The sequence below is a fragment of the Anser anser genome (assembly GCF_964211835.1).
Source record: "Anser anser genome assembly, contig: HAP1_SCAFFOLD_440, whole genome shotgun sequence".
NCBI lineage: Eukaryota > Metazoa > Chordata > Aves > Anseriformes > Anatidae > Anser > Anser anser.
The window spans coordinates 29812-56338 of record NW_028153583.1 but is presented as its reverse complement, the minus strand read 5'-3'; the positions used below and the strand labels follow the sequence as shown (position 1 = coordinate 56338).

Below are 26527 nucleotides of genomic sequence, written 5' to 3'. Positions count from 1 at the left end.
CTTTGGGGACATTGGGGGGCTGGGACACCCCTGTCCCTGTTGGGTTTTGGGGGACACCTGGGGCTGGGGACACCTGGGGACAGTGGGGGGGATGCCAGGGGGGTTGGGGACACCCCGCTCCCTGTCGGGGGGACTCTGGGGGCTGGGGACACCCCAGTCTCTGGGTTTTGGGGGGACACGGAGGGACTGAGGACCCCCTGGTCCCTATTGGGGCCACCCTGGGGACACTGGGGGGGGAGGACATTGGGGGGGGGAGGAGGCCATCGGGTGGCTGAGGACACTTGGGGACAGCGGGGTGCCACCAGGACCACCCCAATTTACCAGCGAAGGGGGGATTCGGGATCCCGTGGGGCCACCCTGACTCTGGGAGGGGACGGGGGGGGGGGCGTGGGGATCCCGGTGTCCCCGATGTCCCCAATGTCCCCAAATGTCCCCGCAGGAGCGCGAGTACCGCGTGGTGGCCCCGCGGGCGCTGGGGCCGCTGCTGCTGGTGCGGGTGCACAAGGAGCCCTACGGGCGCCTGCCCCAGAGCTCCTGGTTCCTTGAGGGGCTCCGCGTGTGGCCCGAGGGGACGTGGGGGCAAGGGGGGGACCCCGAGGACCCCCGGGATGAGGACCCGAAAGCTGGGGACGCTGGGGGCAAGAACCCGAAAAATGAGGACGAGGACCCAAAAAGTGGGGACAAGAACCCAAAAGATGGAGACAAGGACCCCAAAAATGGGAATGAGAACCCAAAAAATGGGGGTGAAGACCCAAAAAATGGGGATAAGAACATGAAGAATGAGGACGAGGTCCCCAAAAATGGGGACAAGAACCTGAAAGTTGGGGACAAGAATCCAAAAGATGGGGACGAGGGCCCAAAAAATGAGGACGAGGCCTCCAAAAATGGGAATAAGAACCCAAAAAACGGGGACGAGGACCCAAAAGATGGGGACACGGAGGACGAGGACACCGATGGTGACGATGACACCGAGGACGACGACGACACCGAGGACGAGATCGGTGACGCGAGTGACACCGACGAGGAGCTCGCTGACCCCGACGCCCCCTCCGACCCCGAAAACCTTGGGGCCGCCTGCGACCCTGACGACCCCTGTGACCCCGACGACCCCTACGATGACCCCGATGACCCCGGCGATGACCTCGAGGCCGCCTACGCCGCGGGGGACATTGGGGACACCGAGGAGGTGGCCCCGTGCTACTCCTTCCCCTGCTACCGCTGGCTGCGGGGTTTTGGCACCTGGGAGCTGCCCGAGGGCTCAGGTGGGGCCCGGTGGCCTTTGTCACCCCCCCCCCCTTTGTCCCCCCCCCCTTTGTCCCCAAATTGTCACCTCGTGTCCCCCCCCCCCCAGCCAAGACCCCCACCCAGGAGTGTCACCCCCTGCTGCGGCGTCACCGGCGCCGTGCCCTCGCCCAGCAGCAGCGGCGGTACCGGTGAGTGTGTGCCCCCCCCCCCCCCGTGTGTCCCCCCCCCATTTTGTCACCTGTGTCGTCCAGCCCCCCTTGTCCCCTTTGTGCCCCCCATTCCTGTCCCCAGGACCCCTGTGGGCTCCTGGTGTCCCCCCAGATGTCCCCTGGGTCCTGTCCCCCCCCCCCCCCAAAAAAATGTCCCCTCCTGCCCCCCCCCCAAGTGTCCCCTCCTGTCCCCCCCTCAATGTCCTGTCCTGTGTCGTCCCCCCCCCACACACTCCCCCCCAAAATGTCCTCTGGGTCCCCTCCTGCCCCCCCCCAATTGTCCCCCAAAATGCCACCTTCTGTCCCCCCCCCCCCCCCAAAAAAGTCCCCTCCTGTCCCCCCCCCTCCTGTCCCTTGTGTCCCCCCCCATGTCCTTGTGCCCCCCCTTTACTGTATCCCCCCCCCCCTCCGGGGGGTGTTGGGGTCCCCTTGGGGACATTATTGGTGGTGGTGGGGGGGGGGTCTTTATTTCAGGGGGGCTACGGGGGGCTTTATTTTGGGGGGGGCGGGCTATGGGGGGAGGCCGTGTTTTAGGAGTGCCTATGGGGGGCTTTATGGGGGGGTTCTGTTTTGGGGTGGCTCTATAGGGGATCTTATGGGGTGGCTGTGTTTTGGGGGGGTCTTTGGGGGGGGTTATGGGGGGGGTCTTTATTTGGGGGGCTACGGGGGGAGGCCGTGTTTTAGGGGTGCTTATGGGGGTCTCCATTTTGGGGGGCTCTATAGGGGAGCTTATGGGGGGGCTGTGTTTGGGGGAGGGGTCTTTAGGGGGAGTTATGGGGGGGGCTTTATTTTGGGAGGGCTATGGGGGGGCTTTATTTTGGGGAGGCTACGGGGGGAGCCCTTGTTTTAGGGTTGCTTATGGGGGGGTTTATGGGGGTGGGGGGGGTCTCCGTTCCGGGGGCTCTATAGGCGATCTTATGGGGGGGCTGTGTTTCGGGGGGGGGGGGCTCTCACCCCCGGGGGGGGTGGGGGTCACTCACCTCCCCCCCCCGCCCCCCCCAGGCTGGCCCCCTTCGCCCCCGGCCTCCCCTGGGCGCTGCCCCTGGGCTCGGCGCCCGACCCCGACCTCGACTTCTCCCTGCCCAAGGCGGCCGCCTTCTACCTGCGGGCGGGGGCCGTGTGAGTGACCTCTGACCCCGTGTGACCCCTGACATCTGACCCCAGTGATCCCTGACCTCTGACCCCAGCAGCCCAGCCACGCCCCTTCCATGTGTCTGCCTGGGCATCGTGGCCCCGTGGCCGTTTGGCCCCACGTGGCTTTATGGCCTCGTGTCCCTGAATCCCAATGGCCCCACGTGTCCCCGTGTCCCTTTGTCCCCGTGTCCCCAAATCCCCATGTCCCCATACCCCATGGCCACATGTCCCCCAAATCCCGATGTCCCCACGTGTCCCCATACCCCATGGCCACACGTCCCCATGTCCCACAGCCACGTGTCCTCACATCCCGGTGTCCCCATGTCCCATATGTCCCCTTATCCCCGTGTCCCCATGCCTGACGGCCACGTGTCCCCCTTTTCCCATGTCCCCATGCCACGTGTCCCCATGTCCCTTTATCCTCGTGTCCCTGTGCCTGTTTGTCCCCATGGTCTCATGTCCCCAAGCCCCATGGCCAAGTGTCCCCGTGCCACATGTCCCTTTATCCCAATGTCCCCATATCCTTTGTCCCCGTGTCCGTGTGTCCCTTTATCCCCATGTCACCACGTCCCATGTCCCTTTATCCTCGTGTCCCTGTGCCACGTGTCCGCATGTCCCCAAGCCCCAAAACTGTGTCCCTTTGTCCCCGTGTCCCTTTGTCCCCGTGTCCTTTGTCCCCGTGTCCCTTTGTCCCCGTGTCCCTTTGTCCCCGTGTCCCTTTGTCCCCATGCCACGTGCCTCATGTCCCTTTGTCCCCATGTCCCCACGCCCATGAGCCCCAAAACTACGTGTCCCCGTGCCCCACGTCCCTTTATCCCCGTGTCCCCGTGCTACATGTCCATGCGTCCCTTTGTCCCCATGTCCGTGTGCCCCCGTGCCATGTGTCCCTGTGTCCCCAGGAACCTGGAGACGAAGCTCAAGGGCTTCCTGGACCGCCCGATGTCCTGGGAGAGCATCGAGGCCATCACGCGCGTCTTCTGCTTCTACCGCACGCCCGTCACCGGTATGGGGACACGGGGACACGCGTGTGCGGTATGGGGACACGGGGACACGTGTGTGTGGTATGGAGACACAGGGACACGCGTGTGGAGTACGGGAGGATGGGGACACGTGTGACCGGTACAGGGACACGGGGACACGCGTGTGCACCCCGCCCGCTGCCACGGCACACGCGTGACCGGCGGCACCTCCTCCTGGTGGCCAGGTTTTGGGAGACCCCATTGTCAGGGTTTTGGGGTCCCCACAGTGCCCAGACACCAGAGGACCCCTGGTGTCAGGGGTTTTGGGGACCCCCCGCATCCTGGTTTTGGGGACTCTGTGCATCAGGGCTTTTGGGGTCCCCCTGGTGTTAGGGGTTTTGGGGTCCCCGCTGTGGGGTTTTGGGATCCCCTGGTCTCAGGGGTTTTAGGGATCCCTGCAATCGATTTTTGGGGTCCTCTGCTGGTGGATTTTGGGATCCCTTATTACCAGGGGTTTGGGGGATTCTGCTGTGGGGTTTTGGGGTCCCCTATTATCAGAGAGCTTGGGGTCCCCTGTTATCAGGGCTTTTAGGGTTCCCCCAGTGTCAGGGGTTTTGGGGCCCCCATATCCAGGTTTTGGGGTCCCCCGCTGCGGGGTTTTGGGCTTCCCTATTATCAGGGCTTTTAGGGCCCCCCACAACCAGGTTTTGGGGTCCCCCCTGTGGGGTTTGGGGTCCCCGCTGTGGGGCCATGGGGGACACGGTGCCGGTCCCGCAGAGTACGTGGTGCGGCACTGGCGGGACGACGCCTTTTTCGGGGAGCAGTACCTGAGCGGGGTGAACCCCGTCCTGCTGCGCCGCTGCCCCCGCCTGCCCCCCAACTTCGCCGTCACCCCCCCCATGGTGGCGCCCAGCCTGGGCCCCGACACCTGCCTGCAGCGGGAGATGGAGGTGGGGGCACTGGGGGGGCTCTGGGGGGGTCTGGGGGTCCAGGAAGAGGAGGGGGACTTGGGGGAGGATTTGGGGGTCCAGGAAGGGGACAGAGACCTGGGGGGGGGGGGGGGGACTTGGGGGTCTGGGAGGGGATTTGGGGGTCCAGGAAGGGACAGGGACTTAGGGGGAGGGATTTGGGGGGACAGGACAGGGACCTGTGGGGGGTTTGGAGGTACAGGAGGGGGGTCTTGGGGGTCCACAAGGGGATGGGGACCTTGGGGGGGGGGGGGGGGGGACGACACAACACCTGGGGGTTTGGGGATGGGGACTTGGGGAGGGATTTGGGGGTCTGAGGGAAGGATGGGGACCTGGGGGGGGGATTGGGGGTCCAGGAGGGGATGGGGACCTGGGGGGGAATTTGGGGCTCCAGGAGGGGATTTGGGGGTCCTGGGGGGGACAGGGCCCTGAAACCCATGGGAAGAATCCTTGGGGGGGGCGATACAGTGACCTCAGCACCCCAAAAAGCCCCCTACAGGACGGGGATACTGGGGGGTGTCCAGGAGGGGACTTGGGGCCCCCTGGGGGAGGGGTTAAGGGGCGGTGGGGGGGGGGGGGGTGTTGCCCCGTGGTGACACCCCCCCCCCCCCCCAGAAGGGGGACGTGTACCTGGCCGACTACTCGGTGCTGGACGGGATCCCCGGGGTGCTCATCGACGGGAGCCCCACGTTCGTCTGCGCCCCCCTCTGCCTCCTGCACCAGCGCCCCGACGGGAAGCTGCTGCCCCTCGCCATCCAGGTGGGGAGGGGGGCACGGGGGGGTCATGGGGGCTTGGGGGGGGGAGCACGGGGGGCTGGGGCTGGGGGGGGTAGAAATGGTTATGGGGGGGTTTAGGGCAGAAAGGGGGGTGCTGGTGGGGGGCACTGGGGTCTGCGGTGGGGGGGAATTAGGCTTGGGGGGGCTGGGGGGGGAATGGGATCCGGGAGTGGGGGCACAAGGGTCTGGGGGGGGGGAAATGGGGCCTGGGAGGGGGGTCAAGAGGCTTTGGGGGGGGGGGGCAGACACGGGGGTCTTGGGATGGGAAATGGGGTCTGCGGGGTACAAGGGTCTGGGGGGGGTAATGGGGTGCGGGGGGACACGGGGTCTCGGGATAGGAAATGGGGTCTCGAAGGGGGGAAATGTGGTCTGGGGGGGGTAAATTGGGTCGGGGGGGGACGCAAGGGGCACGGGTTTAGGGCAGACAGCGGGAATTTGGGGCTCTGGAGGTTCCCCCCTATTCCCCATTCACCCAGCGGGGGGGCTCCGGGGGCGTGGGATTTGTGAATGGCGGCGGGGGGGGGGGAGGGGAGGGGAGGGCGTGCCTCCCCGGGCGTGGCACTTTTGTGAATGGGCGTGGGCGCGGCTTTTGCGTGGGCGGCGCGTCTCTGTTTAGGAACGGCCCCGCTATTTTTTTTTTTTTTATGAATGGCGCGTCCGCTTTCGTGAATGGCGCGGCGGGTTTTTATGAATGGAGCCTTCCGTTTCATGAATGGAACCTGCCTCTTTATGAATGGCGCCGCTCCTTTTTTTACGAACGGCGCCGCTTTTCGCCGCCGGCGTTGGGTGTAGCCGCCCCCCCAGCGGCGTGGCTTTTTTTCGGGGGGGTGGGCGCCCCCCCTCCCCCGCGGCTCGTGACGTCAGGGCCCTGCCCCCCAGCTATCGCAGCAGCCGGGCCCCGTGTTCCTGCCGCGGGACCCCCCGTGGCTGTGGGCGCTGGCCAAGGCGTGGGTGCGCAGCGCCGAGTTCCACGTCCACGAGGCCGTCTCCCACCTCCTCCGCGCCCACCTCCTGGGGGAGGTCTTCGCCCTGGCCACCCGGCGGCAGCTGGCGCCCCGCCACCCCCTGCATAAGGTGGGGGGTGGGGGGGCGGTGGGAGAATGGGGGAGGAGGGGGGACATGGGGGGGGGTGGGTGGCATCAGGGAAATTGGAGGGGGGGAAACGGGGGGCATTGGGGACATGGGGAGGGCTTTGGGGTAAGGGGGGGCTTTGAGGAAATGGGGGGGCTTTGTGGGCGTGGGGGGCATCAGAGAAATTGGGGGGGCATAAGGACATGGGGGGGACTTTGGGGAAATGGGGGGGCGTGGGGGGTATGGGGGGATTGGGAGGGCGTGGGGACATGATGGGGACATGGGGACTATGGGGGCACACAGAGGGGACGTGGGGGGTACTTGTCCCATGGGGGGATATGTAGGAATTTGGGGGGGGGGGGGGGGGGATCCCAGGTATTCAGGGGGGTCCCAGATGTTGGGGGGGGGGGTCCCAGATGTAGGGTACCAGGTGTCACCAGGCACGAGGCTTCCCCCCCTTGCCCCCCCCCAGCTGCTGCTGCCCCACACGCGGTACACGGTGCACATCGCGGTGCTGGCACGGCGCTTCCTGCTCAACCCTGGCGGCGTCTTCGACCAGGTGAGTCCTGGGGGGGGTCCCATGGGTGGGGGGCACCCTTGGGTGGGTCTGGGGGGATCCCCAAGGGGGCGAGGGGGGGGGGGTCTGAGGGGTGCCTGGGGGGGAGTGGGTGGGATCTTGGGAGGGTTTAGGGGGGTGCGGGGGGGCCTGGGGGGCTGATTTGGGGCTATTCTGAGGTGATTTGGGGCAATTTGGGGATGGATTTGGTACATCTGGGGCTGTGTTGGGGGATGAATCGGGGCAATTTAAGGTTTTGGGGGCTGTTGGGGCAAATTGGGGTTACATCGCGGCAATTCAGGGTATTTAGGGATGTGTTGGGGTGAGTTGGGGCTGTATTGGGGTAATTTGGGGATGAATTGGGGCTGAGCTGGGGCAATATGGGGCGATTTGGGGCTGAATTGGGGCAACTTGGGGCTGAATTGGGGCAACTGGGGATGATTTGGGGCAGTTTGGGGCCATGTTGGGGCAGTTTGGGGCCATGTTGGGGCAGTTTGGGGCCATGTTGGGGCAGTTGGGGATAATTTGGGGAAGAATTGGAGCAACTGGGGCAATTTGGGGCCGAATTGGGGTGACTGGAGGGGGCAGCTGGGGGGCTTCTGCTGACTCCCCCCTCCCTCCCCCCCAATTTCCCCCCCCCTCAGGCCATCGCCCTGGGGCGCCGGGGGCTGCTGCGCGTGGTGGCGCGGGGGCTGCGGAGGCTGCGCTACGGGGACCTGGTGCTGCCCCGCGACCTCCGGCGCCGCGGCGTCACCCGCACCCGCGGCTACCACTACGGGCAGGACGCCCGGCGCCTCTGGGCCGCCATCCGCAGGTGGGGGCCACCTCCCCCCGTGCCCTCTCGTGTCGTCCTCGTGCATCCTTGTGTCCCCTCGTGTCCTCCTTGTGCCTGCTTGTGTCCTCCTCGTGCGTCCTCCTGTCCTCCCCATGCGTCCCCGTGCCTCCTTGTGTCCTTTCTGTGTGTCCTCGTGCCTCCTTGCGTGTCCTTGTGTCCTCCCTGGGTCCTCCCCGTGCATCCTTGTGTCTTTCTCCTGAGTCCTGGTGTGTCCCCATGCGCCCTCCCGTGTCCTTGCGCCCCCTTCGTGCATCGCCCTTGTGCCCTTTTGTGCCCCCTCGTGCCTCCTCGTGCCCCCTAATTTGTCCTCGTGCCTCCTCGTGCCCTCTCATTTGTCCTCGTGCCCCCTCGTGCATCCTCCTCATGCCTCCCTGTGCCCCCTCGCGTCCTCTCACGCCCCCCCGTGCCCCCCCCCCCCCAGCTTCGTGGACGGCATGGTGCACCTCTACTACCCGTGCGACGCGGCCGTGCGCGACGACCCCGAGCTGCAGGCCTGGGTGGCCGAGATCTTCCACAAGGCTTTCCTCGGCCGCCGCCGCTCCGGTAGGGCCCCGCGCGTCGCACGCGTGCGTGCAAGGGCCCCGGGGTGCCCTCGTGCAAGCCTCGACCCCCACCCTCCCCTTGTCTCCCCCCCCCCCCCAAGGCGTGCCCTCGTCGCTGCGCACCCTGCGGGAGCTCGTCACCTTCGTCACCATGATCATCTACACCTGCTCCGCGTACCACGCTGCCACCAACAGCGGCCAGGTGGGGGGCGATGGGGGGCTATGGGGTGGGGGGGGGTCGCTATGGGGTGGGGGGGGGGCGATATAGGGTGTGGGAGGGGGTGTTGGGGGGTGTTACGGGGCACGTTGGGGGTGCTAGGGGATGCTATGGGGCGTGTGTGAGGCGCTATGGAGCGCTATGGGGCGTGTTGGGGGGCACAATGGGGGCTTAGGAGGCACTGTGGGGTGTGTTGGGGGTGTTATGGGGTGTGTTGGGGGCGCTATGGGGTGCTGGGGGGCTCTATGGCATGCTATGGGATGTGGGGGGGTGTTGGGGGGGGCACTATGGGGTGCTGGGGGAATGCTATGGCGTGCTGTGGGGAGCGTTGGGGGGCGATACGGGGTGTTGGGGGGTTCTATGGGGTGTGTAGGGGGTGTTGGGGGGCGCTATGGGGTGTAGGGGGGAGTGATATGGGGTGTTGGGGGGCACTATGGGGTGTGGGGAGAGCAATATGGGGCGCTATGGGGTGTGTTGGGGGAGCTGGGGGGTGCTGGGGGGGCTCTATGGCATGCTATGGGGTGTGGGTGGGCATTGGGAGGCTGCTATGGGGCGCTGTGGGGTGTGTTGGGGGGGCGCTATGGGGTCTTGGGGGGCAATAAGGGGTATATAGGAGGCGCTGTGGGGTGCTGGGGGGTGCTATGGGGTGCTGTGGGGTGTTGGGAGGGTGCTATGGGGCGTGTGGAGGGTGTTGGGGGGCGATATGGGGTACTGGGGGGCGATATGGGGTACTGGGGGTACGCTATGGGGTGTGGGGGGGGTGCTATGGGGCGCTGTGGGGTGCCGTGGGTGCTGCGGGTACTCTGAGCCCCACGGATGCTGCAGGGACCGTGGGTGCCGTGGGTGCTGCGGGTGCTCTGAGGTGCTGCGGGTGCTGCAGTGGCTGCAGGTACTACGGGCGCTGTGGGTGCTGCAGGTCCCATGGGTGCTGGGGGTTCTACGGGTCCCATGGGTGCTATGGGCGCTATGGCTCCCTTGGGTGCTGGGAGTCCCATGGGTGCTATGGCTCCATGGGGTCCCGTGGGTGCTGGGGATCCTGTGGGCACTGTGGTCCCATGGGTGCTGGGGATCCCATGAGCACTGTGGGTGCAGTGGGTGCTGTGGGTGCTGGGAGTCCCATGGGCACTGTGAGCGCTGTGGGTCCCATGGGTGCTGGGGATCCCATGGGTGCTATGAGCACTGTAGGTCCTATGGGTGCTGGGAGTCCAATGGGCACTATGCATCCCATGGGTGCTGGGAGTCCCACGGGTGCTACGGGTGCCGTGAGCGCTGCGGGTCCCACGGGTGCTGGGAGTCAAATGGGCGCCGTGGGTCCTATGGGTGCTAGGGGTCCCACGGGTGCTGGGAGTCCCATGGGCGCTACGGGTGCTATGAGTGCCACGGGTCCCACGGGCGCGCGGGACCCACGGGTGCTGGGGGTCCCCTGGGCGCCGGTGTCCCATGGGTGCCCGTGCCGGCGCAGTTCGAGCTGGGTGCCTTCATGCCCAACCTGCCGGCGGCCATGCGGAGGCCGCCCCCCCGGAGCAAGGCGCCGCTGAGCGAGGCCGACTTCCTGGGCGCGCTGCCCGCCGTCAACACCACCTGCATCACCCTCGGGGTCCTCTGGGTGCTGCGCAACGAGCCCCTCGACATGGTGAGCACCCCGGGACCCCCACGGACCCCCCCGGGACCTCAAAATCTCCCAAGGGACCCCCAGGGACCCCCGTGTTCCCAAGGGACCCTGACCTCTCCCAAGAGACCCCCAGGGACCCCCACTTCCCCAAGGGCCCCCCCCAGAGACCCCAACCTTCCCCCCAAGGGACCCCCCCATCCCCAAGAGACCCCAAGGGACCCCTGGGCCCCAACCACACCCCGAGGGGACCCCAAGGGACCCCATATCCCTCAAGGGACCCCCGCGTCCCCAAAGGACCCCCACGTCCCCAACCTCCCCCAAGAGACCCCCTGGGACTCCTACATCCCCAACGGACCCCCATGGCCCTGACCTCACCCCAAGGGACCCCCACATCCCCCTGGGACCCCAACCTCACCCCAAGGGACCCCCACATCCCCAAGAGACCCTTGGGCCCCAACCTCACCCCAAGGGACCCCAAGGGATCCCCGCATCCCCAAGGGACCCCCTGGGACCCCAACCTCACCCCAAGGGACCCCCCCGGCCCCAAGTGACCCCCTGGGACCCAACCTCCCCCAAGGGCCCCCCCATGTCCCTGACCCCCTCGTGCCCCCCACCCATGGGTGCCGGTGCCCGCAGCGCCCGCTGGGCTCGTACCCCGAGGAGCACTTCACGGAGGAGGCCCCGCGGCGCCTGCTGGGCGCCTTCCAGCGCCGCCTGGCCCGCATCTCCCGGCGCGTCCAGCGCCGCAACGCCGCCCTGCCCCTGCCCTACCCCTACCTCGACCCCGCCGCCATCGAGAACAGCATCGCCATCTGAGCGACGGCGGCCCCATCGATGTCCCCAGGTGTCCCCAAATCCCCGAGTGTCTCCCATGTCCCCAAGAGACCCCAAATCCCCAGGTGTTCCCAAATCCCCGCGTGTCTCCAACCCCACATTTCCCTGCATGTCCCCACTGTCCCCAGGTGTCCCCACATGTCCCCTGGTGTCCCCAAAGTCCCCAGGTGTCTCCCATGTCCCCACATTTCCCCAATGTCCCCACGTGTCCCCAACGCCGCCCTGCCCTACCCCTACCTCGACCCCGCCACCATCGAGAACAGCATCGCCATCTGAGCGACGTCGGCCCCAATGTCCCCACGTGTCCCCAAGGCCCTCAGGAGTCCCCAAATTCCCAATACCCCCAGGTGTCCCCAAGTGTCTCCCATGTCCCCAAGAGACCCCAAATCCCCAGGTGTCTCCCATATCCCCACATTTCCCCAATGTCCCCAGGTGTCCCCAAGACCCCCAGGTGTCCCCAACATCCCCACATTTCCCAAATGTCTCTGCATGTCCCCAAAGTCTCCGGGTGTCCCCAAGACCCTCAGGAGTCCCCAAATCCCCAGGTGTCCCCAAAGTCCCCTGGTGTCTCCCATGTCCCCAAATCCCCAGGTGTCCGCCATTTCCACGTGTCCCCAACGTCCCCAGGTGGCCCCAACACCCCCCAGGTCTCCCAATGTCCCCAGGTGGCCCCCCCCATGTCCCCAACACCCCCAGGTGCGCCCCCTCCCCCATGTCCCCCAGTGTCCCCAACCCTGGTGGCACCCGGGTGGCCAATAAAGGAGTTGGGCGCATGTGCAGGGGTGGGAACACGCATGTGGGGATGCACACGCGTGTGCAGGGATCGTAACATGTAAGGGGGGACACGCGTGTGGGAATGAGGACACGTGGGGGAGGTGGGGACGTGTACGGGGATGGGCACACGTGTGTGGGGTTGGACACGTGTGTGGGGATCATGACATGTAAAGGGTTGGGAACACACGTGGACATGGGGACACGCGTGTGTGGGGATGGGCACACGTGTGTGGGGATCATGACATGTAAGGGGATGGGCACACGCGTGTGCAGGCATTAAAAATATGTGGGAATGGACACAGATGTGTTTGTGCAGGGATGGGAACATGCGTGTGGGGATGGGAACACGCATGTGCAGGGATGGGAACACGCATGTTCGGGGATTGTAATGTGTAAGGGGATGGACACGTGTGTGTGGGGATCACAAGGGGATGGACACGCGTGTATGGGGATGGGAACACGTGTGTGTGGGATCATAACACATGTAGGAGAATTGGCACACGTGTGTGGGGATGGGAACACGTGTGTGGGGATGGGAACACGTGTGCGGGGATTGTAATGTGTAAGGGGATGGACACGTGTGTGTGGGGATCACAAGGGGATGGACACGCATGTGTGGGGATGGGAACACGTGTAGGGATCGTAACACATGTAGGAGAATTGGCACACGCATGTGGGGATGGGAACACATGTGTGGGGATGGGAACACACGTGTGCAAGGATCATAACACATGTAGGAGAATTGGTACATGCATGTGGGGATGGGAACACGTGTGTGGGGATGGGAACACGCGTGTGCAGGGATCATAGCACATGTAGGAGAATTGGCACACGCGTGTGGGGATGGGAACACGTGTGGGGATGGGAACACGCGTGTGTAGGGATCATAACACATGTAGGAGAATTGGCACATGCATGTGGGGATGGGCACACGTGTGTGGATGGGAACACGCGTGTGCAAGGATCATAACACATGTAGGAGAATTGGCACACGCATGTGGGGATGGGAACATGTGTGTGGGGATGGGAACACGCCTGTGCAAGGTGGACACATGTGCGGGGATCATAACGTGCGCAGGGATGTACACGTGTGTGGAAAGGGGCACGTATGTGTGTGCAAGGATGGGCACACGTGTGTGGGAATGGACACGCATGTGTGGGGATTGTGACGTGTGGAATGGGCCAGTGCGCACCAGTATGGACCAGTAAGAACCTAAACAGACCATCACACACCAGTATGGACCAGCACAAAACGGTATGGACCAGCAAGAACCTAGATGATCAGACACCAGTATGGACCAGTAGGAACCTAAATGGTTCAATGTACACCAGTATGGACCAGTAAGAACCTAAACAGACCGTCACACACCAGTATGGACCAGCAAGAACCTAGACGATCACACACCAGTATGGACCAGTAAGAACCTAAATGGTTCAATGTACACCAGTATGGACCAGTAAGAACCTAGATGGCTCAGCTGGAACTGGTCATACTGGTGCAATGGCGTAACAGGGGGGAACTGGGCTGGGTCCCAGCCCTACTGGGTCAAACTGGGTCAAACTGGGATGTGGGCCCAGCCCAGTGGTAGGAACTGGGGTCGGAACTGGGGCGTGACTGGGATGGGGCTTGGTCATGGTGGCCCAAACTGGGCTGGAACTGGTTTGGAACTGGTTTGGAACTGGTCTTACTGGGCCCAGTGGTGTAAGAGGGGTGGGAGAGGGTGCGAGGCTTACTGGTGGGACTGGGGTTTAACTGGGGTGGAACTGGGTGGAACTGGGTGAAAGGCCATTGATGAAATCAGGGCCAGAACTGGTCTTACTGGGAGGGACTGGGGTCTGCGGAACTGGGTGGCACTGGGAGGAACTGGGTGGGACTGGGGTCTGTGGGTGGGTGGGGACCGGGATGGGGGGGCCAGGGACTGCTCGGACTGGTCGGTGCGGGGGGCACTGGGAGGGACTGGGAGGGACTGGGACAAGGCTGGGAACTGGGGGAGCGGCACAGGGAAGCGGAGGAGGACCGGGAGCGTGGAGGGACCCCGGTGTCCCCAGGGACCCCAAGGACCCCCCAGGACCCCAAGAACCCAGAAGGACCCCCCTGACCCCAAGGACCTCCAGAACCCAGTAGGACCCCGGTGTCCTTGAGGACCCCCAGGACCCAGAAGGACCCCGAGGACCCCAGGACCCCAAGGACTCAGCGGGACCCCGGTGTGCCCAAAGGACCCCAAGACCACCAGGACCCCGCTGTCCCCAAGGACCCTCCAGGACCCATAGGACCCCAGGTCCCTCAGGACCCCAGTGTCCCCAAGGACCCCGAAGACCCCCAAGACCCTGAGGACTCCCAGGACCCCAAGGACCACCCCCAGGACCTAGCGGGACCCCCGTGTCCCCAAGGACCCCAAGGACCCTCCAGGACCCATAGGTCCCCAGGTCCCTCAAGACCCCAAGGACCCCAAGACCCCAAGGATCCCCAGGACCCTGCTGACCCCCAGGACCCCAAGGGCCTAGCAGGAACCCGGTGTCCCCAAGGACCCCAAAGACCCCCAGTGTCCCCAAAGACCCCAAGGACCCCAGTGTCCCCAAGGACCCCAAAACCCCCAGGACCCCCAGACTCCCGCGTGACACTGGAATCCCCGGAGACCCCCGATGTCCCCCCGGAGACCCCCAACACCCCCCCAGAGACCCCCGAGGCCCCCCCGGGCCCCCCCCGGTACCGGCTGCGGGTGACGACGGGGACGCAGTGGGGCGCGGGGACGCTGGCTCCCGTCACCGTCACCCTGGTGGGGACGAGGGGACAGAGCCCCCCCTGCCACCTCGCCTGGCCCGGCCACCGCCTGCAGCCCGGCTCCGTGAGTGCGCTGGGGGGCACTGGGAGGGACTGGGAGCACTGGGGAGGGGGTTGGGGGGGGACTGGGGGGCACCGGGAGGGACTAGAAGCACTAGGGAGGGGGCTGGGGGGGACTGGGGGGCACTGGGAGAGACTGGGGGCACTGGGGAGGGGGAGCTGGAGGGCACTGGGAGGGACCGGGAGAGACTGCTGGGCACTGGGAGGGACTGGGAGGGAATTGGATGGGCACTTTGGGGGGGGACTGGGAGCACTGGGGAGGGGGCTGGGGGGACTGGGAGAGACTGGGGGGCACTGGGAGGGACACTGGGGAGCACTGCGAGGGACTGGGAGCACTGGGGAGGGTGCTGAGGGGGGACGGGGGGGCACTGGGAAGGACTGGGAGCACTGGGGAGGGGGAGCTGGAGGGTACTGGGAGCACTGGGGGTGGCGCTGAGGGGGGCTGAAAGGGGCAGAGGGGGGGCACTGGGAGGGACTGGGAAGGGATTGGAAGGGCACTATGGGAGACCGGGGGTGACTGGGAGAGACTGGTGGGCACTGGGAGGGACTGGGATGAACTGGGGAGGGGGAGCTCGAGGGTACTGGGAGCACTGGGAGCACTGGGGGTGGCGCTGAGGGGGCTGAAAGGGGCAGAGGGGGACACTGGGGGGCACTGGGAGGGACTGGGAGCACTGGGAGCAGGGGGTGACGCCCCCCCCCCCCAGACGGTGGTGGCCGAGGTGCCCCCGGGGCCCCCCCTGGGCTCGCTGCTGCTGCTGCGGCTGCACAAGGAGCCCCTGGGGGGGGCCCTGGTCCCCGACCGCTGGTTCTGCGCCCATGTCACCGTCACCTCCCCCCCCGGGGACACCCCTGGGGACACCGATGGCGGGGACCCCCCCGGGGACCCCCCCCCCGAGGCCACCTTCCCCTGTTACCGCTGGCTGGAGAGCGGCTGCCTGGAGCTGCGCGAGGGCACCGGTACGGGGGGGGGGGGGGGGCAAGTGGGGGGGTGTGGGGACACCTTGGGGACACTGTGGGGACGTGGGGGGGGCGTGGGGACATCGTGGGGGCAGGGGGACACCGTGGGGATATGGGGACACCGTGGGGACACGGGGGGGGCGGACATGGGGGGGCGTGGGGACACCTTGGGGACACTGTGGGGACGTGGGGGGGGCGTGGGGACATTGTGGGGGTGTGGGGGCACCAAGGAGATGTGGGACACGGGGACACCGTGGGGACATGGGGGGGCGGGGGGACACTTTGGGGACACGGCGGGGTAAGGGGGGGGGGCGTGGGGACACCTTGGGGACATGGGGACACTGTGGGGTGCATGGGACATGGGGACATTGGGGGAACACGGGGACACCGTGGGGACATGGGGGTGGGGGGGCATGGGGACACTGTGGGGACACTGTAGAGACATGGGGGGGGGGCACGGGGACACCTTGGGGACACGGTGGGGACACCATGGGGACACCATGGGGACGTGGGACATGGGGACACCACAGGGACATGGGGACACCGTGGGGATCGTCCCTGTCCCCATATGCCCATGTCCCTGTCCCCATGTCCCCCCGATGTCCCCATGTCCCCCCGATGTCCCCATGTCCCTGTCCCCCCGATGTCCCCATGTCCCCCCAATGTCCCCATGTCCCCGTCCCCCAATGTCCCCCCAATGTCCCCCCAATGTCCCCCTGTCCCCCCAATGTCCCCCATGTCCCCAATGTCCCCCTGTCCCCCCGATGTCCCCATGTCCCCCCAATGTCCCCCCGATGTCCCCATGTCCCTGTCCCTGTCCCCAGCCCGCACGCCCCGGGAGGACGCCTCGGAGCCGCTGCTGCTGCAGCACCGCCTGGAGGAGCTGCGGGAGCGCAGGGAGGCCTTCCAGTATGGGACTGGGAGCACTGGGAGGGGCTGGGGGGGGCTGGGGAGAGGGCTGGAGGGGACTGGGAGGGGAATGGGGGACACTGGGAAGGGACTGGCATGGACTAGGAGGGGAATGGGGGGGACTGGGAGGGGACTGGGAGGTGATTGGGATGGACTGGGAGGGGACAGGGAAGGGACTGGGGGGGAGTGGGAGGGGATTGGGAGGGACTGGGAGGGACTGGGAGGGGATTGGGATGGACTGGGAGGGGACTGGGAGGGGATTGGGATGGACTGGGAGGGGATTGGGATGGACTGGGGGGGACTGGGAGGGGACTGGGGGAGTCACTGGGAGGCACTGGGAGAACTGGGGGGCACCGGGAGGGCGCTGAGGGGGTTACTGGTCTTACTGGGGAGCACTGGGAGGACACTAAGGTGGTTTCTGGCGCCACTGGGAGGCACTGGGGTGTTACTGGGAGAACTGGGGGGGCACTGGGAGAACTGGGGGGCACCGGGGGGGCGTTACTGGGGGCGCTGGCAGGGCGTTACCGGTCTTACTGGTCTTACTGGGCCCCGCGCCCCCAGGTGGGAGCCCTTCGCCCCGGGGTGGCCGTGGTGCCTGCGGGCGCTGCCCCCCCTCCTGTGCCCGGGCCCCCCCCCCGGCCCCCCCGGCCCCCCCCCGCTGTCCCCCGGCCTGGCCTTCCCCCTGGGACACCGCGCCACCGTGGCCGCCCGCATCGCCGCCGCGTGAGTGGCCCCAAAAGGCCCCAAATGGCCCCAAAGGCCCCCAGATGGCCCCGTGTCCCCATAACCCCATATCCACACATCCCTGTGTCCCCCTGACCCCATAACCCCATATCCCCGTGTCCCTGTGTCCCCATAACCCTGTGTCCCCAATGTCCCCATGTCCCCCATGTCCCCATAACCCCATATCCCCCTGTCCTCATAACCCCATGACCCCATAATCCCATGACCCCATAACTCCATAACCCCATATTCCCATCCCCACAACCCCATAACCCCATATCCCGATATATCCCCATAACCCCACAACCCCACGACCCCATGTCTCCATATCCCCATACACCTCCATAACCCCACAACCCCATATCCCCCTGTCCCCACAACCCCATATCCCCCTGTCCCCATGTCCCCATAACCCCACAACCCCATAACCCCCCGTCCCCCTGTCCTGATAACCCCCTAACCCCCCATACCCCTGTCCCCATAACCCCACAACCCCATATCCCCATATCCCCCTGTCCCCACAACCCCATATCCCCGTCCCCATGTCCCCACGACCCCATAACCCCACAACCCCATTAACCCCATAACCCCACGAACCCGTAACCTCACAACCCCATATCCCTGTGTCCCCACGACCCCACAACCCCTGTCCCCATGTCCCCATAACCCCATATACCCCCCACGACCCCATAACTCTATAATCCCCTGTCCCCAGCCAGGTCCGGGTGCGGCTCCGGGGTCTTCACGGGGGGGGCTCCTGGCACAGCTTCGATGACCTCCACGAGGCTTTGGGGTGCCCGGGGACCCCCACCAGCGGTGGGTGCCCCCCCCTGCACCCCAAAAACCCCCTAGCACCCCAAACCCCCTTGTAACCCCCCCCCGGCAGGGGCGGGGGGCATGGCCGGGTTTTGTGGTCCCCCAGTGTTTGGGATTTGGGGTTTGGGAGGGATGCCAGCGTCAAGGTTTTGGGGGACCCTAAATGTCAGGGTCTTGGGGGACCCCAAATGTCTGGGGTTTGGGGGATCCCCTTGTGGGGTTTGGGGGGATGCCGGTGTCAGGGGTTTGGGGGACCCCCAGTGAGGGGTTTTCAGGTTCCCCACTGGCTGGGAATTGGGGTTTCCCTCCCTTGTTAAGGGTTTTGGGGTCCCACAGGGTCCAGGTTTTGGGGTTCCCTTGGTGTCAGGGGTTTTGGGGTTCCCTGCTGTGGGGTTTTGGGATCCCCTATCATCAGGGGTTTGGGGGCCATTGCTATGGGGTTTTGGGGTCCCCTATTGTTAGGGCTTTTAGGGTTCCCCCAGTGTCAGGGGTTTTAGGGCCCCCATATCCAGGTTTTGGGGTCTCCTGCTGTGGGGTTTTGGGGTCCCCTATATTAGGGGTTTTGGGGTCCCCCCTGTGGGGTTTTGGGGTCCCCGCTGTGGGGCCGTGGGGGACCCGGTGCCGGTCCCGCAGAGTACGTGGTGCGGCACTGGCGGGACGACGCCTTTTTCGGGGAGCAGTACCTGAGCGGGGTGAACCCCGTCCTGCTGCGCCGCTGCCCCCGCCTGCCCCCCAACTTCGCCGTCACCCCCCCCATGGTGGCGCCCAGCCTGGGCCCCGACACCTGCCTGCAGCGGGAGATGGAGGTGGGGGCACTGGGGGAGTTTTGGGGGGGCACGGGGGGGGGCAGGAGTTGGGGGGGGGTCAAGATTTGGGGTCCTAGGAATTGGGGTCCCAGGGATTGGGGTCCTAGGAATTGGGGGGGGGGGCAGGGATTGGGGTCCCAGGGATTGGGGGCTCCTGGTTTGGGGGTTCCTTTGGGTTGGGGGTCCCAGGGGTTGGGGTCCCAGGAACTGGGGGGCTCAGGGATTGGGGTCCTAGGAATTGGGCGTCCCAGGCTTTGGGGTCCCAGGGATGGGGTCCAAGGGATTGGAGTCCCAGAAATTGGGGGGCTCAGAGATTGGTGTCCCAGGGATTGGGGGTCCTAGGATTTGGGGGGGGCAGGGATTGAGGTCCTAGGAATTGGGGGGCGGGGACTGGGGGGGGGTCCCATTAATTGGGGATCCCAGGGATTGGGGTCCCAGGAATTGGGGGTCCCAGAGATTGGGGTCTCAGGAATTGGGGATCCCAGACATTTGGGGTCCTAGGTGTTGGGGTCCCAGGGACTGAGGGTCCCAGACATTGGGGTTCCCAAGGGTTGGGGTCCCAATCACTGGCGGGGGGGGGGGGGGGGGGGACGTGCCAAGCACTGGGGTCCCAGGCCGGGGGTCCCGGTGCGGGGGTCCGACGGTGGCCGCGCAGGGGGGGCGCGTGTTCGTGGCGGACTACGCGCTGCTGGAGGGGCTGCCCACGGGGCGCATCGGGGACGAGCCCCAGTTCACCGCCGCCCCCCTCTGCCTGCTGTGGCTGAGCCCCGCGGGGAGGCTGCTGCCCCTCGCCATCCAGGTACGGCCCCGTGGCCCCACGTCCCCACGTCCCATATCCCCATGGTGACCCCCCTATCCCATGTCCCCATGTCCTATTCCCCCTGTCCCATGTTCCCATTGTCCTCAATTCCCCACGTCTCACGTCCCCATGTCCCATATCTCCACGTCCCCATGTCCCCACGTCCCCATGTCCCACGTCCCCATGTCCCCACATCCCCATGTCCCCACGTCCCCATGTCCCATATCTCCACGTCCCCATGTCCCCACATCCCCATGTCCCATATCTCCATGTCCCGATGTCCCCTATCTCCACATCTCCATGTCCCCATATCCCCATGTCTCCCTGTCCCATATCTCCATGACCCCACGTCCTCCACCCCGATGTCCCCCACCCTGATGTCCCCACGTCCCCCACCCCAATGTCCCCATGTCCCCACGTCCCCATGTCCCCATTTCCCCTCATCCCATGTTCTCATGTCCCACATCTCCACGTCCCTGTGTCCTCCTGTCCCATGTCCCCACATCCCCCACCCCGATGTCCCCATGTCCCCTATCTCCACGTCCCCATGTCCCCAATTCCCCCCATCCCACGTCCCCATGTCCCATATCTCCATGTCCCCATGTCCCCACTTTCCCCCATCCCACATCCCCATGCCCCACATTGCCACATCCCATGTCCCCACGCCCCCCACCCTGATGTCCCCATGTCCCATATCTCCACATCCCCACGTCCCCAACCCAATGTCCCCATATCCCCATGTCCCCAACCTGATGTCCCCACGTTCCCACACCCCTCACCCCAATGTCCCCATGTCCCCACACCCCCCACCCCGATGTCCCCATGTCCCATATCCCCATGTCCCCGTGTCCCATATCTCCACGTCCCTCTGTCCCATATCTCCACATCCCACGTTCCCCACCCCAATGTCCCCATGTCCCCACGTCCCCCCATCCCATGTCTCCATGTCCTCCACCCCAATGTCCCCTTGTCCCATATCTCCATGTCCCCACGCCCCCCACCCCGTTGTCCCCGTGTCCCCCCCCCAGCTGTCGCAGCACCCCGGTCCGGAGGCGCCGGTGTTCGTGCCCACGGACGCGCCGTGGAGCTGGGAGCTGGCCAAGCTGTGGGTGCGCAGCGCCCACGTGCAGCTGCACGAGGTGGTCATCCACCTGCTGCTCACCCACTTCCTGGCCGAGGTCTTCGCCATCGCCACCATGCACCTGCCCGCCTGCCACCCGCTGTACAAGGTGGGCCCTGAAACCCGCACCTGAAAACCTGCACCCCAAAACCCGCACCCCAAAACCCGCACCCAAGAACCTGCACCCAAAAACCTGCACCGAAAAAAAAGAGTCCAAAAACCTGCACCCAAAAAGCTGAACCCAAAAACTTGAACCCTAAAACCTGAACCTAAAAACCTGCACCCAAAAAACTGAATCCCAAAACCTGCACCCAAAAACCTGCACCCAAAAACCTGCACCCAAAAAACTGAATCCAAAAACCTGCACCCAAAAAACTGAATCCAAAAACCTGCACCCAAAAAGCTGAACCCCAAAACCTGTATTCCAAACCTTAACCCTAAAACCTCAACCTAAAAACCTGCACCCAAAAAACTGAATCCCAAAACCTGCACCCAAAAAACTGAATCCCAAAACCTGCACCCAAAAACCTGCACCCAAAAACCTGAATCCAAAAACCTGCACCCAAAAAGCTGAACCCCAAAACCTGTATCCCAAACCTGAACCCAAAAACCTGCACCCAAAAACCTGCACCCAAAAAGCTGAACCCCAAAACCTGTATCCCAAACCTGAACCCTAAAACCTCAACCTAAAAACCTGCACCCAAAAAGCTGCACCCAAAAAACTGAATCCAAAAACCTCAACCTAAAAACCTGCACCCAAAAAACTGAACCCCAAAACCTGCACCCAAAAAACTGAACCGCAAAACCTGCACCCAAAAACCTGCACCCAAAAAACTGAATCCAAAAACCTGCACCCAAAAAGCTGAACCCCAAAACCTCAACCTAAAAACCTGCACCCAAAAAAATGAACCCCAAAACCTGCATCTAAAACCCTGCACCCAAAAAGCTGAACCCCAAAACCTGTATCCCAAACCTGAACCCTAAAACCTCAACCTAAAAACCTGCACCCAAAAAAATGAACCCCAAAAACCTGAATCCCAAACCTGAACCCTAAAACCTCAACCTAAAAACCTGCACCCCAAAAAAATGCACCCCAAAACCTGCACCCCAAACCTGAACCCAGAAATATCCCACATCTGATGTCCACATGTCCTGTGTCCCACTTCTGATGTCCCCATGTCCCCACGTCCCCATATTCCATGTCCCACGTCCCACGTCTGATGTCCCCATGTCCCCATATCCCCATGTCCCCACATCCCCATATTCCACGTCCCACGTCCCACCTCTGATGTCCCCATGTCCCCCTGTCCCCCTGCCCCCAGCTCCTGCTGCCCCACAGCCGCTACACCTTCCACATCAACATCTTGGCCAGGGACAAACTCCTCAACCCCGGGGGCATCATCGACCAGGTCAGCCGGGTCTGGGGGACATGGGGACAACGGGTCCCCGGGGTGGGGACACCAGGAGATGACGGGTGACGTCCCCCAGGCCTCGGCCATTGGGAGGGAGGGGGCGCTGGAGCTGGTGGCCCGCGCCACGGCGGCCCTGACCTACGCGGAGCTGTGCGTCCCCGATGACATCGAGCGGCGCGGCGTCGCCGACGTCCCCAACTACCACTATCGGGACGACGCCCTCGAGATCTGGGGGGCCATCGAGAGGTGGGGGGCAAGGGGACAACGGGGAGGGGGCACAGGGATGGGGACATTGGGGCTGGGGACATTGTGATGGGGTCATGGGGATGGGGGCATCAGGATGGTGGTGTGGGGATGGGGACATTGGGGATGGGGACATTGGGGATGGGGATGTGGGGATGGGGGCGTGGGGTTGGGGACGTGGGGATGTGGACGTTGGGGATGGGGACATGGGGCTGGGGACATCAGTCATGGGGACAACAGGGAGAGGACTATGGGGATGAGGACCTACAGGGATGGGGCCATGGGGATGAGGACCACCAGGATGGGGATATGGGGTGGGGACACGGGGATGGCAAGCATGGCCCCGTCCCCATGTCCCACCGGCATCCCTGTGTGTCCTAAAGCTTCGTGGAGGGCATCGTGGGTCTCTACTACCACGAGGACAGTGACGTGGTCGATGACCCCGAGCTCCAGGATTGGGTGGGCGAGATCTTCACCTACGCCGTGCTGGGCAACGAGAAGTCGGGTACGAGGCTGGTGACGGTCGGGGTCGTGGTGATGGCCATGGTCATGGTCATGGCGATATCATGGTGATGGTCATAATGATGATCGTGGCCACGGTCACTGTCATGGTCGCATCCTGGTGATGCTCAGGCCATGATCCTGATCATGATGAAGGCCACAGCCATGGCCATGGTCATGGTCACATCACGGTGACGATCGTGGTGGTGGCCATGGCCATGGTGACAGTTATGAGGATGGTTGTGGCCATGGTCACAGTCATGCTCACATCACGGTGATGGCCATGGTGATGCTCAAGGCCATGGTCACGGTCACGTCACGGCCACCACGGTCACGATCCCATCGTGGTGACAGTCTGGGTGACGTGGTGACCATCACGGCCATCACCGTGGCCCCATCATGATGGCCTTGTTGACGGTGACAATCCTGGCCACGGTCACGGCCACGGTGACAACAATGGCGATGGCCACGGTGACACTACGGCCACGGTCACCTCACAGCGACGGTGACAACAAAGGCCATGAAGATGGGGTCACGGCCAAGGTGCCACCGTCACGGCCACGGCCACTGGGGGCGGTGGGAGGACACGAGCCACCCGTGGCGATGACGTCACCGGTGACGTCATGGGGTGACCCGGCGGTGCCACCCCCAGGTTTCCCGGCGAAGCTCTGCAGCCGCCCCGAGCTGGTGAAGTTCCTCACCATGATCATCTTCCGCTGCTCCGCGCAGCACGCCGCCGTCAACAGCGGGCAGGTAGCGATAGGGGGGGACGTGGCGGGGACACCTGGGGGCATGGGGGACACCTGGGGACGTGGTGGGGACACCTGGGGGCGTGGGGGAGACCTGGGGACGTGGTGGGGACACCTGGGGGCGTGGGGGACACCTGGGGACGTGGGGGGGACACCTGGGGACGCGGGGGACGCTTGGGGACGTGGTGGGGACACCTGGGGATGTGGCGGGGACACCAGGGGACAGGGTGAGGACCCAGGTGGCCATAGGAGGACCATGTGGTGGCCACAGGGCTCACGGGGTCCACAGAAGATGACAGGGATTCAGGTGGCCCTGGGGGACCCCATGGTGGCCACAGGACAGGACAAGGCCCCACGTGGTCCTGGGGGTCAATTTGGTGGCCATGGGACCAGACGAGGACCCAGGTGGCCCTGGGACTCATGGGGTCCATAGAAGAGGACAGGGACTCAGTGGCCCTGGGGGACCCTGTGGTGGCCGTGGGACAGGACAGGGCCCCAGGTGGCCCCGGAGGAACCATTTGGTAGCCACGGGACAGGACGAGGAACCAGGTGGCCCTGGGGGACCATTTGGTGGCCACGGAACTCATGGGGTCCATAGAAGAGGACAGGGCCCCAGGTGGCCCTGGGGGTGTCTATGGGGTGGCCACGGGACAGGACAAGGACCCAGGTGGCCCTGGGGGACCCCACGGTGGCCACGGGAGGGGACGAGGCCCCAGGTGGCCCCGGAAGGACCCGTGGTTGCCCCCGCCCCCAGTACGACTTCTACGCCTGGATGCCCAACTCGCCGGGGACCATGCGGTGCCCCCCGCCGCGGAGCAAGGCCGGGGCCACCGCCGAGAGCTTCCTGGCCACCCTCCCGTCCCCCGCGGCCACCGGCGCCCTCCTCGCCCTGCTCAGCGTCGTCAGCTACGAGGCCGGCGAGCGGGTGAGCCGGGGTGGGAGCCCCCCCTCGCCCCCAAGGGACTCCAACTGTCCCCAATGTCCCCCAAGGGTCCCCAACATCCCCAGGGGTCCCCAACCTTCCCCATGGGACCCTAAACATCCCCAAGAGACCCCAAGGGATGCCCCCATCTCCCAGGGACCCCAAGGGAACCCCCACATCCCCGAGGGACCCCAAGGGACCTCCCCACTGCCTGAGGGACCCCAAAGGACCCCCATGTTCCCAAGGGACCCCAAACATCCCCAAGAGACCCCAAGGGACCCCCATGGCCTCAAGAGATCCCAAGGGAACCCCACATCCCCCAGGGACCCCAAGGAACTTCCTCATTCCCCAAGGGACCCCAAGGGACCCCAAGAGACCCTAAAGGGACACCCATGTTCCTAAGGGACCCCAAGGGACCCCTACATCCCCGAGGGACCTCAAGGGACCCCCATACCCCAAAGAGACCCCAAGGGACCTCCCCATTCCCCAAGCAACCCCAAGGGACCTCCCCATTCCCCAAGGGACCCCACGGGGCCCCTTGAGCCCGAAGAGACCCCGAGGGACCTCTCCCTTCCCCAACGCCTCTCCCATTCCCCCCCCGGGACCCCTCCCCATTCCCCCTGGGACCCCTCCCCACCCCACCCATGGATGCCGGTGCCCGCAGCGCCCGCTGGGCTCGTACCCCGAGGAGCACTTCACGGAGGAGGCCCCGCGGCGCCTGCTGGGCGCCTTCCAGCGCCGCCTGGCCCGCATCTCCCGGCGCGTCCAGCGCCGCAACGCCGCCCTGCCCCTGCCCTACCCCTACCTCGACCCCGCCGCCATCGAGAACAGCATCGCCATCTGAGCGACGTCGGCCCCAATGTGTTCCCAATGTCCCCAATGTCCCCAGGTGTCCCCAAAGTCCCCAGGTGTCTCCCAACATCCCCAAGAGACCCCCAAATCCCCAGGCGTTCCCCGACATCCCCTGGTGTCTCCGATGACCCCGTGTTTCCCAAACGGCCCCGCATGTTCCCAATGTTCCCGCATGTCCCCTGGTGTCCCCAGGTGTCCCCCGGTGTCCCCGGGTGTCCCCAACGTCTCCCTGTGTCCCCAAAGTCCCCTGGTGTCTCGCGACCTCCCCAGGTGTCCCCAAATCCCCACATGTCCCCCCAATGTCTCCGGGTGTTCCCAGGTGTCCGTCACCATCCCATGGTATTCCCAAATCCCCCGTGTGTCCCCAACATCCCCGCGTGTCCCCAATGTCCCCAAGTGTCCCCAGAACCCCCAGGAGTCTCCACATCCCCAAATCCCCAGGTGTTCCCAAATCCCCAGGTGTCCCCAACATCTCCGTGTCCCCACATGTCCCTTAACATCCCCTGGTGTCCCCAAATCCCCATGTGTTCCCAAATTCCTGGGTATCCCCAACGTCCCCGCATGTCCCCAGGTGTCCCCGATATCTCCAGGTGTCTCCCAACACCCGCAGGAGTCCCCAGATCCCCAGGTGTCCCCAGATCCCCAGATGTCCCCAAATTCCCAGGTGTCCCCAACGTCCCTGGGTGTCCCCCATCTCCTCTCATCCCCAGGTGACCCCAAGTGTCCCCAAGTGTCACCAACACCCCCAGGTGTCCCCCCGTTCCCGGTTCATCCCCATCATCTCCATCCCCTCCTCCTCCTGTCCCCACCACCCCCAACCTCGTCCCCCCTCCCTGTGTCCCCTCTTGTCCCCATCCAGCTCCTTCCTTGGTTTCCCCTGTGTGTGTCCCCATTGTCCCCTGTCCCCATTGTCCCCTGTCCCTTGTCTCCATTGTCCCCTGTCTCTTGCCCCCATTGTCCCCTGTCCCATGGAATAAAGGTGGCTCCTGCTCAACCCCTGCGTGCTTTGTGATGGGACATGGGGACAAGGGACACGGTGGCTTTGGGGACACCGGGGGCTGAGGAATGTGGCTATGGGGACACAGTGGCTTTGGGGACACTGGGACACGTGGCCTGCAGGGTTGTGTGTGTTTATTTGGGGTG

The 26527-nt window shown here is 65.0% G+C and overlaps 1 protein-coding gene across 1 annotated transcript; it reads left to right on the top strand.

Moving 5' to 3' along the window:
- Nucleotides 1-239: 239 nt before the first annotated feature.
- Nucleotides 240-26161, top strand: LOC310891894 (uncharacterized protein). Its single transcript, XM_083854120.1, has 27 exons — nt 240-1262; nt 1352-1433; nt 2457-2573; nt 3488-3591; nt 4325-4497; nt 5131-5274; nt 6172-6366; nt 6836-6922; nt 7564-7733; nt 8176-8297; nt 8398-8498; nt 9976-10146; nt 10762-10932; nt 13836-14579; nt 15280-15532; nt 16357-16441; nt 17003-17164; nt 17880-17980; nt 18614-18786; nt 19442-19585; nt 20614-20814; nt 22028-22114; nt 22194-22363; nt 22744-22865; nt 23514-23614; nt 24365-24535; nt 25197-26161. The coding sequence occupies exons 1-27, from the start codon at nt 428-430 to the stop codon at nt 25374-25376; spliced, it is 5166 nt and encodes a 1721-aa protein (XP_083710246.1). The 5' UTR covers nt 240-427; the 3' UTR covers nt 25377-26161.
- The last annotated feature ends 366 nt before the right edge of the window (nt 26162-26527 follow it).

Coding starts and splice junctions, on each gene's coding strand:
- LOC310891894 (XM_083854120.1), top strand. CDS start 428: ATGTCCCCGCAGGAGCGCGAGTACCGCGTGGTGGCCCCGCGGGCGCTG. Junction 3,592..4,324: donor CTACCGCACGCCCGTCACCG/GTATGGGGACAC, acceptor CCGGTCCCGCAG/AGTACGTGGTGCGGCACTGG. Junction 24,536..25,196: donor GCTACGAGGCCGGCGAGCGG/GTGAGCCGGGGT, acceptor CGGTGCCCGCAG/CGCCCGCTGGGCTCGTACCC.